Source organism: Schistocerca americana, chromosome 2 (assembly GCF_021461395.2).
Source record: "Schistocerca americana isolate TAMUIC-IGC-003095 chromosome 2, iqSchAmer2.1, whole genome shotgun sequence".
Taxonomy (NCBI): Eukaryota; Metazoa; Arthropoda; class Insecta; order Orthoptera; family Acrididae; genus Schistocerca; species Schistocerca americana.
Window position 1 is genome coordinate 320756497 of NC_060120.1, and position 17867 is coordinate 320774363.

Consider the following 17867-nt stretch of genomic DNA (forward strand, 5'->3'; position numbering starts at 1 on the left):
CTGCATGATAAGCTTTCCTATCTTTCGACTTGCTCTGCGTTTGCTTCGTCCGATCTATGACACGAAATTTTGCTTATTTTATGTGACTGTTATTTACTGTGCCTGCATGATTGCTTCTGTGAACTTGCTCATAGAAACCTTTTGCGTGTTTTCTTCTGTTGAACATCTTCCGCCAGTAATTCAGTGTAATCCTAACACAGATAATCTACGTTCCGCCTCAAATAACTTCATTATAGCTTGCACGAAGAAGTTTCACTGTACGCGAAGTACTGACTGCGGTAATCATTGACCCGATCGTTCTGTGCTACAGAGTACCTCCCGTTTTCCGGTCACGCTGACCATGTTTTCAGGCAAGTCCTGAGGCAGTAGCGGTTAGAGGCTAGAGGAGTGGGGCACTTGCTGGTACACGGCGGGCTAAGTAGCTCTGTTAACTACTTCCCGTGGAATCGACAAAACAATTACTTCACACTGCTCACACTTTGTGGCAGTATATAGAGTTTATTGTATTCCGAAAATTCGCTCGGTTGTCAAGTGCTCATTGGAATCTATCTGGGGCACTTCAGGTCTTCGGATGATGTAATTACTCTATCTAAATCTCGCACACTTTGCTCCTTACGTTGTCAAGGTAGTTGGCGATTTTTCTTCAATTCGTCTAGTTTGTGTTCTAGAAAACAGACGAATACGTTCTGACGACGTTGCACAAAATTATTTACATACCTAAATCTGTTTTTTCCCTGTAATTTTTTTCGAATATTTCGGTTGCTAGAAAAAGGATCTCTTGTTTTGTATATGTATGAAACCATAATTTGCTCTGTTCGCCAAATCATGTCATACATACAGGTTTTGGGAGTACAGGTGTCTTGGAAAAACGACAGGACACGTCTTATACAAACAAGTCTCTGGTATTAGTAACGTCGCTTGTCGGTGCAATTAAAATTTGTCAACAGTTAAACATGTTTTAAGTGTGCTCTCGCTGGAAGTCGTTATCGGTGAAAGAAAACCGACATTGACGTAGCTCTGTCGGGGTGCAGCCAACGATGGCAAGAGAAGCCCGGGGCTGTATGAGGAAGGGTCGAACACCAAGCTGCGAGCTTTTATTGGGGGTAATAAAGAACGCTGCCCTTGGAGACACGGTTAGCGTGTCTTTACGGCCTATGAGCGGCAGATGGAAGGTCGAACGATGTTTCTCTCGAGTAGGCAATCTTTGTCGGCCCTTCACGTTATTGTATTTGTAGTCTCCATAAGACTGATGGTTTCCCATGGCGCGTAGAAGGGAGAGTGTGTTTTTTTTGGAAAACTGACACAATTACCGGGAATGCAGATATAACGAAACAATCACTGCTAATTTCTAGAGATTTGTATGTATGAGAATGTTCCCCGTATAATCGTGCGGATTCATGTAGTCGGAAATACTGACACCGAGACGGAATCTTACCCCTACTACAGTGATATGACAACATACATCAGTTTATCATGACGAGCATTAGGTTCTTTGTTGCAGTAGCATAATTCCCTTTATTTCCATGTAACCTTGGGGTTCCAGTTTTGTGGATCTACGTGTGCACGTGTGCACTGATTCTGCCCATCTAAATAAACTCACACGCAAATTCATTCATTGGTTGTGGAGATAATTGTGCCCACATGGAAAGCTTCGTAAAGATAGAAGAGACACTTCGTTCACCTTTCACGTGACACACACACACACACACTCACTCACTCACTCACTCACTCACTCACTCACTCACTCTCTCTCTCTCTCTCTCTCTCTCTCTCTCTCTCTCCTGTTACCATCAGTTTTATTCAGTGGTGCAGTGGTAAAAAGTTTAAAAGGAAATGTCTGTAGGAAAATGAGAAATTTAAATTACTTGATCTTAATGCAGCTGCTCTACTTTTTTTGGACATTTTGATGTGTAGGAATGTAAAGATACGGAGCTACGTCTCATGTGAGTTCTAGAACATTTCTGCAACTTATCGCTTCATACACGTCATCTAGATCCAATGATTGCTCTGCAGCTCATACATAAATATTTGACAGGGCGCGTGAAATCACTAGGACTATTTCCCTAGCGTACCACTCTCGAATAGTAAGTAAATTAATGAACAGTTAAATCTTTCCATGCAAGTTGTGAATTCATCATATTTTATTATGATGGTCACGCTTGCTTCCGTAGGTGTATGTCAACAAAATATTTTGCACTGGGACGAGAAAGTTGATGACGGAAATCTCGTGTATACGTCTCACCATATGGAAAGAAGCCATTGTTTTAATTATTACCATCCTCTTTCACCTGTCACATCCGCAATACTTCCTCCCCTACTCGGTGACACTACGAAACAAGACATCCTTTTTTGACAATTCTTGGTGTATTCCGTCAGACATAGCAGGTAACTATACCATACAGTGCAGCAGTACTCCGGAAGAGGATGGGAAAGCGTACTGTACGCATTCTCTGTAGTAGATTTGCTGCACCAACGAACTGTTCTGCTGATAAAACGCAATCCTTAGTTCGCTTTTCCCACCTCTGGCAGTGGCTTGTCGGTATCAAAAGTGAAGGGCTGCCCCGTAGTTCGGATTCCGTGTATTTTGTCTCTCGGTTAGTCAGTTCAAAGGATGGGAAAATGCAGTTTTATTCCATCAGCAATAGAACGGTATTCAGGCCAGCCTTAGTTGTGCACACCTTTACTTTATGTGGCAGTTGTACTTAGGTTTGTTGTCATTAATTTGGCTAGTGCCATAGTGGCGAAGTCTATCGTGGAAGTGTTCGTAGCCGATTTCAGGTCTAAGCAGTGCTCGGGTCGGTCAAGATAGCCCCCGAACGCTACGTGTTCGGTAGAGGTGGGGCAAGGGGGCGGCGAGCTGCACTGCTTTATCGCAGAGATATCGACCGTTGTCTGCTCCCACGCGCGAACACATACACGTTGGTGTCGGCCCTTGTGCAGTCCTCGAGCGGCAGTCGATACTCTCCATAACTTATCGACCTTCTGCGCTGTGACGTAAGAGGCAATCTTCTGTAGGGGTGAGACGGAGCAGCGGAGATTTGTTTGATGATTGCATGCACACCATGCGGCACTCACTTCGGGCGGTAAAACAGTCTGTAGGCCTAAGAATGTCCTCGGTCCGCATTCCTTGTACCGAACGGCTGCGCCACGGTGTCACAGGAATTCGGCATCTATTGATGTAAAAAAACGGAGGTAAATGGAATAGGCGTAGGATTGTTGCAGTCGATATGCCACAGTTCACTGTAAAAGAGAGCTCTCTCGATGCAGCTAAAAGATTCGGTCATGGAATGACAGTGCTAAGACTCGTTGTTTCGTCGGTAGGGGGCACACCTGTTACTATGCAGATACTATTGTAATAGTTTGACTCGCCACCATTTTAGTCTCACCACTGATCACATTACACCGACGACTACGCAGTGTGAAGCACCTAAATATATGTTCGGTAGGAACGGAGAGGATATTCATGTCAGTCAGTCTGAATTTGTCTGGTACTTGGTTGGACTGAGTCAGCCACCAGCGTCTCGGTTAATTCAGTTCCGAATTCTTTTCCAATTGAGATAGCACTTTTTTCGTATTGCACAATTTCTTTTTTATCGACTCGTTACCTGTAGTGAGTCCACTGCACATTATCCAGTAGGTAATCGTTAAGCGGGTCGTAGTTCGCAGGGGGATCACCTTTGGACACTTAATATGAATTTACCAAAAACATCAACCTTTTCACCGTTTTTTGATAACTGATTCTGAGTTCGCCTCTCACTTTAAAGTATGTCTCACATATCAGTTGACATTGGAAAGGAAGTAGTCTCACGAAACCTGTTCAGCAACTAATAAATAGCTGATAACTTAAAGCAGAATTACAGCAAGTTTGTAAATTCCTCGTCAGCGGCCCTAGCGTCAAAGTTAATCGTACTTAAAGGTGAGGTAGTTGACTGTTGATGATGATGATGTTTGGTTCGTGGGGCGCTCAACTGCGTGGTTATCAGCGCCCGTACAATTACCCAATCGTTGCTCAGTCCAATTTCGCCACTTTCCTGGATGATTATGAAATGATGAGGACAACACAAACACCCAGTCATCTCGAGGCAGGTGAAAATCCCTGACCCCGCCGGGAATCGAACCCGGGACCCCGTGCTCGGGAAGCGAGAACGCTACCGCGAGACCACGAGCGGCGGACAGTTGACTGTTACCAGCGTAAACTGTTCTGAGACTGGCGATGGTAGATATGGATGGTAACTGAAACTTTGGAGTTTCAATAATTACAAATTCAAACTTGCCGTTCTTAACAGAGGAAAAACTAAACATGAGAAAATGATGAGGAAGGAAATAAATAGGAACAGCAGCTACAACTTTCCAACTTTCATGTTCGAGGGAAGAGAAGTAAGCTTACAAGAAGTTCATGCTTTCTCCTTCGGCAGAATATACAACCTGGTCATGAATTTGTTATTTAACAGCTACTAGTCCAGAAAGTTGCTGTCGTAACATGTTACACCACTCTCTGCTACAAATAGCTGCTATAACTTCTGCTTCTACCTAGTCAAGGAAGTATACTGAGAGTACCGCAGAGTTCGCCATACTCCACGGCCGTGTAGTTCTGGTCAAATTACTCAGATTTTTTCTGTTAGACGTGTTTCCAGAACACTTTCTTATTTTCCATAGGTTGTGCTCCACAGCTGTGGCGTATTTTATGGAAGTTGTTTTGAAAAACAGGCCAACTACTGCTAAGAACATATATTTAGTTGCTACTTTTTTAAAAGATCATAAGCGGCCCATGATGCATCACATTTGGGATCTTTCTCCTTTTATGTAGGTCTTTCTGGCAGGCCTGGTGCTGAAGAGGACATCCAGTTTCACACCATGAACCAGGGAGGCACTATTTTTAACGCATTTTTCATATCCGTTACGGATTCTTTATGGACTCGCATGTACTTGCATGGCTTTTTCTGAGAATCTATGTTTATGTTGACGGATAATTCTGCAGATGCACGTGAAGATGCGACTCAGGTCGTGAAACCGGGCTGTTTTTTCCCTTCTTAGGAATAACTTTCTAAAACTTGGCGGATTTTATCATTGATCGTAATAAGTCACCAGACAGGACATGTGACTTGATGTTTCAAACTTGGCGAAGTTTCGTGATGGACTATAGACACGATAAAGCAATGTTTTCTTGTCTAATAGTGGCGTAGAAACCGATTGCAAAAATATTCATTTTGCGGCTGTCTACGTATTTCTCAATAGACATTCATACCAAGCTTACTTTTTTTGCCGTGTGACACTTCTTACTGCTGACGTTGATACGTGAGCTAGTTCAGTGTGTCGTACCGACCACATCAGTAGATACTCTTCAGTAAGCAAGCAAATGTATGGGGAGAATGGGTCGAGTTCCGTTACACAATCCCGGTAGCTGGACCTTGAATGGTTTCGACAAATGGTACTTCTCAATCTCTTTTGATCCATCATGGACAGGAGACATCAGTTGGTTAAGTGATGGTCAGTTTCACTGAAATTCTCCAGCAGCCATGCAATACGATGTTATCTTTTTTTGACGACACCCAGAAGACTTGGTAGCAACTGAAGACTGCTCAGTTGCTACGAAGTCTTCAAATGAAGCACTAGTGAAACGGTTGAATTTACGAAATCCAGCGGTATATGGCACTTCATTGAATTATTGTTTATTTGGGAGACGCATATGAGGTCTGAAGATGGCATAGTGGATTGCCGAAACTGGTTGTCATCAAAATATAATAAAATTAGTTGTGTATGGAGAATTCCTTTGATATTGGCAAATGTTACTTGTGACCCTACAGCATAAGGCAGCCGGTTTTGATGTTAAGTTTCTCAGTACAGGCCCTTTCATACAACGGAGGTGCGTGCACGTCGTGTGCTGCACCCTGTAGGAACCGAAGCAGTTTTTTGCTGCTGCTGGCAGCGCAACTGCTGTTCCACGCTGGCTGCTTTCCCCCTCCTCCTCCCCTTCTCACTGCTAGGCCCCGCGATTCGGCCCAGGACTTGCGGCGCACCGCGGCGGCTGTATTGTGCCGGCCAGCCGGAGCATGTCTGACGGGTTCCGCGCTGACAGTCTCTGGAAAAGAGCTGGAGGAGGGGCGGGGCTTCTCCCCTCGCCCTCTAGAGGTGTGATTATCCAGTCTGCATGCGGCGGCCAGTAGCAGCAATGATTCACCGACCGGTTCCTGCCACCACCAAGCGAGTACTCGGTTAGATACGTGGATGCAGAAGCGAGCGGACGTTGTGGCAGCGATGACTCAGTGCCAAGGCGCAGCTAATGCTGGAAGTTATAGTTACATGGTTTCATTGGTCATTTCAACGATTCTTTCATCGAATGATGTGGGAAGAAAGACTCTACGGGAAATGTATACAGGGTGTTACAAAAAGGTACGGCCAAACTTTCAGGAAACATTCCTCACACACACGTAAAGAAAAGATGTTATGTGGACATGTGTCCGGAAACGCTTAATTTCCATGTTAGAGCTCATTTTAGTTTCGTCAGTATGTACTGTACTTCCTCGATGCACCACCATGATTTCATACGGGATACTCTACCTGTGCTGCTAGAACATGTGCCTTTACAAGTACGACACATGTGGTCCATGCACGATGGAGCTCCTGCACATTTAAGTCGAAGTGTTCGTACGCTTCTCAATAACAGATTCGGAGACCGATGGATTGGTAGAGGCGGACCGATTCCATGGCCTCCACGCTCTCCTGACCTCAACCCTCTTGACTTTCATTTATGGGGGCATTTGAAAGCTCTTGTCTTCGCAACCCCGGTACCAAATGTAGAGACTCTTCGTGCTCGTATCGTGGACAGCTGTGATACAATACGCCATTCTCCAGGGCTGCATCAGCGCGTCGGGGATTCCATGCGACGGAGGGTGGATGCATGTATCCTCGCTAACGGAGGACAATTTGAACATTTCCTGTAACAAAGTGTTTGAAGTGACGCTGGTACGTTCTGTTGCTGTGTGTTTCCATTAATGTGATTTGAAGAGAAGTAATAAAATGAGCTCTAACATGGAAAGTAAGCGTTTCCGGACACATGTCCACATAACATATTTTCTTTCTTTGTGTGTGAGGAATGTTTCCTGAAAGTTTGGCCGTACCTTTTTGTAACACCCTGTATATGATTGGTATCAACGTTAATGACCACAGTATAGCTTTCAGGCGTACTCGTGCAACTTTTTTAGTGGACACGTTCCCAAAAAAAGACAACGTGGTCGAAGGGGAAACCTGAGAGTAGCAACGTGAGGGAAGGAGAAACAAATGAAAACTGGTGAGACAGAATAATTAAGTTATTCACCAAATAGAAAGCAAAATTACCGGCGATCGCCACAAGATCGTGAGAATGAAGGGCGTAAAGAAAAAAAACATACATGCTGATCTCAGAAACTAGAAAAGTAACTCTGAAACCATACGTTTGGATAAGAGCTCATTGTGAGTAATGGCAATTCGGAAAAAGTCATTTGTAAATTTTTTCACGTGTAAGATGAACGTCAAAGCTGCGCAGAAAGCTTAAATGCCGCTTGTAATAGTATATAATTACAATTAATTGGGAGGAACATGTCTATTCGGATCCACTGATATTACGCATCAAGGCAGAACAGGGTAAGCATCCCTGGTGAGAGATTAGAGGATGACTGCAAGCACAGCTCGAGTGCGGCATCTTAGAAAAACTGAGCAGCGGTATAAAATAAACACACAACTCCAATTAAATCGGAACTAGATATTTTCTATTGACTCACATCGGTTTGACAGCCCTCGAGAAGGCTAAAGCAGTAGAGTAATACATATATCAATATAAGCGGAAACACAACTTTCGCGGATATTACGAACGATCATTGGGTTACAAAGAAAGCTGCACGTGTAATAAAAACATAAGCTTAGAAGAATAAAAAGAGAAGGTAGTTTGTACAAGGAAATACTGAAACTCCATTTTTTCATTTTCTTACCCTCAGTTCATTTTTAGAACACCTTACGCGAAAAATTGTAGCAAATTAATTTTCCACATGAGACCAGAGTAGACGATTTAGAAACAAATTCTACATACAACTCCGCAATTAACTGTTAGTAGCCTCGCTATGTCTCTACCGTTCCACTCTCGAACAGCACGCGGGAAAAACGAATGTATATCTTTCCCTGCGAGCTCTCATTTCCCTTACTTTATTACAACGGTCTTGTTATGTAGGTAGGTGTCACCAAAATATTTTAGTATTCGGAGGAAGAAGTCAGGCGATTGAAATTTTAAGACAAGATCCTGCCCCAACGAAAATGTCTTTATCTTAATGATTGCCACCACAGTTCGCTTATGTCCGTGCAGTCTCGCATAACGCGATTATTCAAAACGCTTTGCCTCCGTCAATGTTGTCTGATGCGGATCCCACACTGCACAGCAATACTCCAGAAGAGAACAGAAAACCTTCGTGTAGGCAGTCTCTTCAGAAGACTTGTTGCATTTTCTAAGTGCTCAGCCAATAAACGGCAGTCTTAGGTTCACTTTCTGCACACGCTATCTATGAGATCGTTAAAGTTTGTTATTCGTGACTGTAGTTGAATCCACAGCCTTCAGATATTCGAATATAAAAAAAGTTATCAAATAGTCGCGAACTTCATGGAGTTACTACGCATCAGAACCAAATAAATTTCTCATTATCCGTAAATTAATAATGAGTCCCAACGTTTGTATAAGTGATTCAATTGTGTATTTTGTTGAGCTCGGTCTCGAACTGCTTCGATCCAATTATCACGTTACCCTCCTTTCCTCCATACTTAATCCTGCGGCGAGATAGCCTTTCTAAATTGCGCAGCGAAGCAAGTTATGAAATTAGCTCCGTCTGCTGCCATGAAGTGGTGTACTTCAGAGACAGATACATGAAAGATTCAGACGTGTTATATATAGACTGCGCTATTTGTAAATAATCCCTGTATCTCTCTGTGAAAGATAGGTTAATGCTGAGAGGTGAATAGTCGATTGGATGTTGCGGAAACTTGGGGCAAGATGGGTGTACGCAATTATTACGCACACAGTGTTGGCGCCACGTGTCCGTTGCTGCTTGGTCGCAGTCAGGTCCGCCATTATGGTGAGCCGCAGTCCCGCCTCGGCAGGCTTGCGCACAACCCTCGGACAGCGAAGACCGCCGCCCCCCACCCCCCGTGGCGCGCTTGTGTTCTGTCGCCTCAGGCCACACACGCTATGAATGGCGAAGAGCCCACGGCGGCCACACCAAAGGCGCCGACATGGCCACCCTCCTCGCCACTCTCCATGTCCGTCGCTATATCCTGGCCGCTCACAGGCAGCGTTTGCAGTCCAAAATGATTACAGCTGTTCCTACCTCAGATCTTTTGGCAAAATACCAGAACCTTAACTCCCCACTGGCCGAGGCGGTTAACGGAAGGTTTTGTAAACCTGTTTCGATTAGTAAATTCATACACATGTTTTATTACCTCGTCATCGTATGCCAGTAAAAAATTGAGGAAATTTAATGAAACTTCCTGGCAGATTAAAACTGTGTGCCGGACCGAGACTCTAACTCGGGACCTTTGCCTTTCGCGGGCAAGTGCTCTATCAGCTGAGCTACCCATGCACGAATCACGCCCCGTCCTCGCAGCAGGAAATGTAATGCTTCAGTCGTGTAATAAACCTATATTTTCTTTTTGTGATTACGTAGCAACCTTAAGCATTTTGTGCATTTGTGCTCAAGTGGTTCTGAAAATTCGGATGTTCTATGACGGAAATATTAAAGCTGTTTCTTATGATTACATACATTACCATTCTCGTAGTTGGTTGAGACGGTAGCAACGACCAGTTCCATATTAGCACATGCAAGCTCTTAAGTGATGCCTGTACGTTTATTTCGCTAAGGAAAACTGGCATGCCATAGATTGTTGTCAGGATGAGTGAAATATCAGCTCACATTTTGATGAGGTGACCTCGTACTTCGCCAATCAACGTGCATTTTAAACGACGCTTTTCTCGTATTGGTGGGATATTACAGTGCATTTGACTTTCGAATTTCGCAACCTGCATCCAAGCAATACTCCGCCTAAAAGTATTTTTGCGGAGGTCACAACTTTGCAGTGCTTGGTTTCTGGTGGTGAAACATGGACTTTTAAAGTCAGCTCCTTCGTAAAAAAACCTTAGGTACATTAAATCACTATTGATTTGTAAATCCGCTTTGATTATCCATTACATTACATCAGCCGCGGTGTGCAACCGCGTCCCGAATGACAAAAATTGGATAAAAGGCGTATCCGCTGCGGTGCTGTGACTGAACGCAACCCGCTAGCCACCGATGCGAGAGGTGCTGTCTGCGAAGCAGGGGTACCAGTGGCTTGCGTTCGCCTGCTGTATTCCGTTAATTGTGAAGTAACGGCGGATCGAGATGCTCTGAGAAACCTGAATATGGGAATTGAAGTACAGTTGATTATACTTGTGTGCTCAAAAATTCTTAGCGCTACGAAGTGGGGAAGACGATAGCTTCCATCGCATAAGTCTTTTATCTGACGTACTCCACACCCAAATTCTACCAACAAATTGATAGTTCAGTACAGATTAGGATGGAAGTGGATGCTACTGTTGCATTTCCGTTACTCGCTGTGATAGAAACCCGCTGTGTGACTCCTTTGTGCTTAAATGTACGCGCCACTCTTCAAGCTTGCCTTCGGTTTTGTAGGATTGCAACTAGATTACCGGTTTCCTAAATAATTCAGCAGCTAGCTTTTGTCTGTGTATTCCGCTATTCAAACATGTCTTGTAGAGAAGAAATTAAAACAAAGCTAAACGGCTCAAGCAAATGACACGAGTGTCATCTGCAACTGACTGCGGTGCTTGAGACACAATCTAACTCTACATTTATTTGCTGATCGCTCGGACCCTGAAACTTGCCCAAAAGAGCCCTTCGGTCCGTCTCACGCCGTGTAACTTCCTAGACAAATTTTTCATTGAAGGTAGGACAACGCTCTAACGTTCATAAAAGATATGACAGAAGTACCTGAGTACGCCCTCAAGTATTTAATGAAAAGTGTATTTTGTAAAAGATGTTTGACAATCGCGTAATACGGGCCTTAATGCCACGACGCGAGCTCTGCATGTAGCAGCAGACCCGTGATTTTTCTCTTGCCACTCGCCACAATCCGTTAGCAAGCCAAATTCATAGTCTAGAAATGTTAAGCCAAATGGTATTATTACATCTTTGTTACAAAGTTTAAAAAAGGATAGTAATAATTTAACTACCCGTAATTGACGCAAGGAGTAGTGTTGAAAGCAATTGCAGAAGGAGCTTCAGTTGCAGGTACTTACGAGTATATTCAGAAAATGCGGTTAAGCTTATAACAACATTCAGGGTTGTTACGGAACACGTTTCAAAAGGCGCAGTCTTTCCGTTTCACCATTTTCCAAATTCGTTCTGGCTAAATACTTTGCTTTCTTGTCTTCTTGTAAATTTCTGATACAGAAACACGGTCTCCACTATTGGGCCGAGTGCAAGAGCGTGACACTGTGACAAATACATGAGTATTCGGGCGAGCAGATTAAAACTGTTACGACGAGAATGAAACACCTGGCATATATTTGTCGATCTCCAGATCATAGAAGGCTCGTCTGCCAAAACCATGTACGAGCACCTCTTCCTAAAGGGAATTCGCGGAATCCATGTAACGCGGTTAATGGATCGATCACTCGACTTTTTGTAAGTTCTGTTTTTCGTGTCCGCCAGATGAGTGGCAGCTGAGATAGCAGTGCGATAGAACGTCAGTGAACAGAACAGAAGGTGCGAACAATCTCATTCCCAGATTGGTAGCTCTCCTGGAAACAACTACATGTCAATCACGTTTTTATTCTGATACACCCAAACACACTTCAGCTGACGAAAGGCATATCTAGAGTATACTGACGCACGTGATAAACTGAGTGGTAGAGATTATGTCGCTAAAATTCCTGCCTTTATTGCAGCAATGGAATCCGCTGCCGCCCCCGAGATGGCAGTGACGGTAAAGCAAGAGGCGGTGCTACTGACACCACCCTCGTCGCCGGCGGCGTCTGCCCCCGCGGACCCGCCGCCACTGCCGCCCCCGCCGCCGCCGGCGGTGCCTCTGTCTGCCTTCTGCCGGCCGCTGCCGCAGCACCAGGCGCCGCCTCCACCGCCCCCGCACCTGTACTACGGCGGCCTAGCGCTGCCTCCGGCGGCCGCCCTGCTTGGTCACTGGCTGCGGCTGCACTGCCGCCCGTCGGGCCCGCCCCCGCTTCCGCCACCGGGAGTCGGACGGCCTCGCTCCGGCCCTCTGCGCCCCAAAAAGCAGTTCATCTGCAAGTACTGCTCGCGCCACTTCACAAAGTCCTACAACCTGCTCATCCACGAGCGCACGCACACCGACGAGCGGCCCTACTCCTGTGATATCTGCGGGAAGGCGTTCCGTCGCCAGGATCACCTCAGAGACCACAGGTGAGTTAACTTGATCAGAGTATTCAAGCTTCACTTCAGATTCAAACTAAAATTAAAAAGCTCACGGAATGGAGTCAAGCTTATAGTGACAGTTTACGTAAATTGGAACGATTACGACTCAATATCTGAGAACGTTTCTACACCAGAAATAATTCTGCTCCCCAAGACATCAACTAGTGGTAAGCTCTTCTAGCGAATCAGAGTTCGTTTTTTCCACGATTCATTGGAATGAATAATTCAATATTCCTAAGTGTCATAGGCATTATTGGTATTTCAAATACCTTCTTCGTCGTAGTGCTCTGTATCTCTTGGGCAGATCGCGCCTTAAAGTCCAAAATATTTTGCACAGATTATCACACAAATCTGACAGAATCAAAGGGAAATGAGATTGTTCAGTGGTTCCTTGCATGTTATGTCACTGTGTCTGTTGCTTTCGTACTTGGCGAACCTTGCTGTTTGAAAGATAGTTTCTAGTTTGTTGGTTAGCGGTATGTGGGTCCAAATTAACTTTTTGATCTTCACCAGTGATCGTAATTCTATACGCCCTACATATTTAATTAAGTACAGCAGTAAAGCTTCTTTAACAAACATCTTTCTAAAAGAGTAAGTATTTCTGTACTTAAAGAGGGTATTCACCTAACTATGAAATTCGGGATGAACATTAAACATCAAATAAACTGATCAATATCGACAAAGTATTCGCGATATTGGCAGAGCCGGTTCTTTCTTGATTTGTTCGGTTAAGTGGAAATAACCTCTGGTCTTCAGCGTACGTTATTTTTGTGAATTTCGATGAAGATTGAAAGTGTGATTAAGCGGCTATAGAAACTATGTATCAGGTATAAAGATGAAATTTCTGCTGTCTATTTTTTAGTTCAGTTAAAAATATTCACTAGTAAACTCAAGACACTGAAGTTTTCCCTTTTTCTTTTTTTTTAAAAAAAAGGCCGTGTTGCTCCCAATGCAAAATGCTGTTGGATGGTGTAAGAGGGAACTCTTGGTGTGAAACCATTTTGTATCACTACTTCAGGTAATGGGCAGTACAGCTGCTATTTACAGCGGTAAAGATAGACGATATAACAGGGTAACTTAACTGCTTTCATACAAATTGCAGGATCCTCTACAGAATTTACATGTTATCAGATGATGCCTCCTGTAGCCAACATGCAGGCTGATACTGTTAGGAATAAAAAAACCTTTTCTTGGGCAAGTGTCATTATTGATGAAGTAGGGCATCCCTCGGCCGTATGTAACCTGTGTAAGGCAGGAGCATAGTCGTGCAAAACGGAGGAATGCTATTGTCAGGAAATAAAAGATGGTTATGTGAGGTATAGACTGGAAATCTAAAGTCAAATAGCGGTTGACTTTCGTAGAGTCGTCGAAAAAGGAGATAACTGTCGGCACATTAATAATTTTGCTGTCCAGCGCTAGGGTTGCAGGAATTGTGACGTAAACAATTCAGGAAACTTACCGACTTGATCTAGGATGGAGAAATTACTTCTCTTCCTGTCGAACGTTCACTCGCATACTAGCATAGTTAATTTCTCTCACGTTACATGGAACATTCTTCAACGAAAAATTCTGTCGTAAAACATCCCACGACGAATCTATGTGCAACATTTTGCCGAAACTGAAAACCTGGTTTAAAGATGGCGGCAAACAGCAACATGGTAACTGTAGGTTCATACTTGCGTCAATTCCAATGTCTGTGACTAACATGCTACTTCAATCACAAAAGTTGATGTGGAAGCAGTGATAACATCAGTGGGGCGCGAGAAATTAGTGAATTATAAACATGGTAACTAAGACCAGCATGGCGAAACAAGTAAATGGAGCTGTGGATATTCATTAAAACAGCAATCTTGTGGAAGATCACTCGTTAAAAGACCTGTTCTGTATTGGAGAATAAGATTCATACTAACTTCTAGTTAGTTTTGTAAGTGTTCTAGCAAGAGTTCAGACGCAAACCATTAATAGGATTAAATTGCAGACACCTAAATTTGTCTTCGAAACGATGCGAGGAATTACATCTGAATCACATCTGAATCACTTCTTTAGGTTTAGTTTAACCTAGGAAATATCATTTCTTCTGGAACAAGATAGAACAATCTTTCATGTCCCTGATCTGCGTGGTAAAATAGTGATGTCAGAATAAACGGCTTTACGTACATGCATATTATTTTATCGTCCGGTTTTTCGTGCGATTGTCTACTTCCTTGCTTGTGATGCTTTATAAGAAAGCTGAACTGAACTCTAGGAAGGCTAATTCCTACGTTCTCCTCTCATTTTACTTGACGACATTCACAGCACTGTAGTCCTCTTAGATATATCCAGTAGTTCATTAACCACAATCTCCACTGTTGTATAAAGTAACATTTGACGTGTTTTACACTGAAAGAGTTCACGTTAGCTTCCTTTCGTGGCTGTGGACTAATCCGTTATCCATTGTCACGCCGAGAAACAGGTTATTGATAAAGGCGAAGTTACACAAGTTGAAAAAGATCTAAAATACATGTCAAACTAGGTGAATACCCGGCAATGCCCAGTTACGTATTGATCCCAGAGTTGGGAGTGGAATGTCCTCGGAAGTGACACCGACCTGCCTAACGCCTTGAACTGTTTATTCGACACTAACCTAGCGTTTTCGATGGCTTTGACATACCGCCACACTTGAAACGGGCTCTACTAGTACGAGGGTTGCCCCGAAAGTAATGCACCACATTTTTTTCAACAATTCTTTATTGAACGTAATGATAATTACACAAAAGAAAGAATGGTGTTTTATCTACAAACCCCGTTTTTCCACGTAATCTGCATCCCGTTCTATGGCCTTCGTTCCAGCACGAAACAAGGTAGCATGTGCCCTGTCTGTACCAATCCTTGTCCTGGTGGAGGAGCCAGTGTTTCGCTGTGTGAATCACCTCCTCATCGTCCTCAAAAAGTCTTCCACGAATGGCATCCTTTAGTGGTCCAAACAAGTGGAAGTCCGAGTGGGCTAGGTCAGGTGTGTCAGATGTGACAGCTGTGGATGGTCTCCCCGACCGCTGCAAATCGTGGAGCTCCGCCGAACCGCCTTCTGATGACCTCACCCGCCGTGCCCAGCGACTAACTGTACTTCTGTCGGCAGCAGCTGCTCCGTAGACTTCGAACAAGCGCTTGTGAATATAGCTTCTTTTTCTGCAATGAGAAATTCAGTGACGGCGCGTTGTTTCTAACTTAAGTCATCTACAGGTGCCATTTTGAACCTGTCCTGAAGCTACGCTATCTGGCGTAAGTGACGGAAACTTGGCGCGCTCACTCAGGAGACGTCAAATGATACACATGTAACGTTTCGCATTCACATCATTGTTTTCGGCTGAGAAAAAGAATGCGGTGTATTACTTTCTGGGCAACCCTAGTATATTGTGTAGTCCCCAGACACCTATATCATTTCTCTCTCTTTCTCTCTCTCTCTTTCTCTCTCTCTCTCTCTCTTTCTCTCTCTCTCTCTCTCTCTTTCTCTCTCTCTCTTTCTCTCTCTCTCTTTCTCTCTCTCTCTTTCTCTCTCTCTCTCTCTCTCTCTCTCTCTTTCTCTCTCTCTCTCTCTCTCTCTTTCTCTCTCTCTTTCTCTCTCTTTCTTTTTTTCTCTTCTCTCTTTCTCTTTATCCGAGTGGTAATCAACCTCTTTGCTTGTTCCAGGTACATCCACAGTAAGGAGAAGCCGTTCAAGTGTGGGGAGTGCGGCAAGGGCTTCTGCCAGTCGCGCACGCTGGCGGTGCACAAGATCCTGCACATGGAGGAGTCGCCGCACAAGTGCCCCGTGTGCGCGCGCAGCTTCAACCAGCGCTCCAACCTCAAGACGCACCTGCTGACGCACGCAGCGCCTCCACCCCCGCAGCAGCAGCAACACCAACCGCCACTGGCCGCCCCCTTCTCTGTGCCTGTCGGTGGCCCACTGCCGCCAGCGCCGCCCCCGCCACCTCCTCCTCCGCAGACGCACCACCACCACCACGCGCCGCCGCCCCCGCTGCTGCTGGACCTCTCTTCGTCGGCCTCCAGATCGCTCCCTGCGACGTTGCCGCCGCCCCCAGCGCTGCCGCTGAATCCTGCCCCCAAACGCCTGAGCGGATTCACCATTGCAGACATCATGGGACGGTAGTCAGCTGTTGGCGACACGAGTTGCAGGACAACCTCGTACACACAAGCCGTTGTTAGCCGATGAGCGTTCGCGCTGGTATCTAGTCCAAAGAGTATGACTCGCAGCATTGAATCTTCCTAACTTGGCCTCTCCGATGAACTCATACTATGACTAATGAAGAGAGGCTAAGACTTCTCGCAAGCGCTTGAGATAAAGCTTCTCGAATCTCATCGCTGATTTCATAAATATTCAGTTTTGCTGCCAATCACCCAAAATTGTGAAAAATTCGCCAAAAGGCGGCGATGCAACGTCCTTTTATGGGGGCGTTGCGGGATGATAGCATTGTCCGTGGAGGTTTGCACCTGGAAAATTTCCTAAAGAATGTTATCTCGCTAAAAAGCTATTTCCTAGTCTCTCACAACACTATTTTGCACTCTGACACCATTATGGATGAGAAAAATGTTGTTTGTGTGAGCGGCACTCTTAACTGTAGAATATGTACAAATTATTTATCTTGCATACCACCAGTGTTTGAGCAAGTACTTAACAGAGAAAATAGTCATAGACAGATGTATTTAAGAGTGTAGTTAGTCTGCAAGAGAATATTTTATGTTCTGTAAAGGAAAAAGATGGATTATAATTTAAGAGCACTGTAAATAAGTGGATCATGTAGAATAGTTTTCTTTACCCATATTGTTACCAAGTATTATGCCAAAAACAGTATTTACTTCTGGAGCAATGAATTGAGATAATGAACTGTTGAATTAATTTTAAGATTCCTTTAACGGGTCGTGCAAGCCAAAGACGCATGTGAGGAGGCAGTTCCTTCTTTGTTTTCTCTTTTTCTTTTTTTCTCTCATAGCAAGTTACCAGTGATTCTGATTGTAAGCCAGTATGTTCTACTGGGCATGAGAGCAGTGTATCAAACGACAAAAGTTAAGTTCCTTACTGATGCTATTTATTTATTGAACGCAATTCAGTTGTATTTTTCACTAATTAAGAATTATTCTTTTTATAAAGGAAATGTATATACTGTACTGCTATGGTATTTATTAGTAAAACGATTTTCAATACCAGAAAATACTTGTTTTTATTACGATAATAGCCTTATAAGGTTAAACCTGCTCATCAAAGATGTTTATTTCCTGGAAATTAGACCGCACTTTCATCACGTCATACGTTCAGGACTAATATTAATGACATTGTATTCGCTTCAACATGTGGTAAGTGAGTCATTTAACTAGTATGTCCTTTTACATTCTCCATGTATGTGCTAGACGTGGTCCTTATCTACCAAT

At 44.1% G+C, this 17867-nt stretch overlaps 1 protein-coding gene across 1 annotated transcript; it reads left to right on the forward strand.

Annotated features, from left to right (window-relative positions):
- Positions 1-12204: 12204 nt before the first annotated feature.
- Positions 12205-17640, forward strand: LOC124593989 (protein odd-skipped-like; the record flags this gene model as incomplete). Its single annotated transcript, XM_047132341.1, has 2 exons — positions 12205-12452; positions 16131-17640. Coding segments are annotated over 2 exons (708 nt in total), but the record flags the coding sequence as incomplete, so codon positions are not given.
- Between the last annotated feature and the right edge of the window lie 227 nt (positions 17641-17867).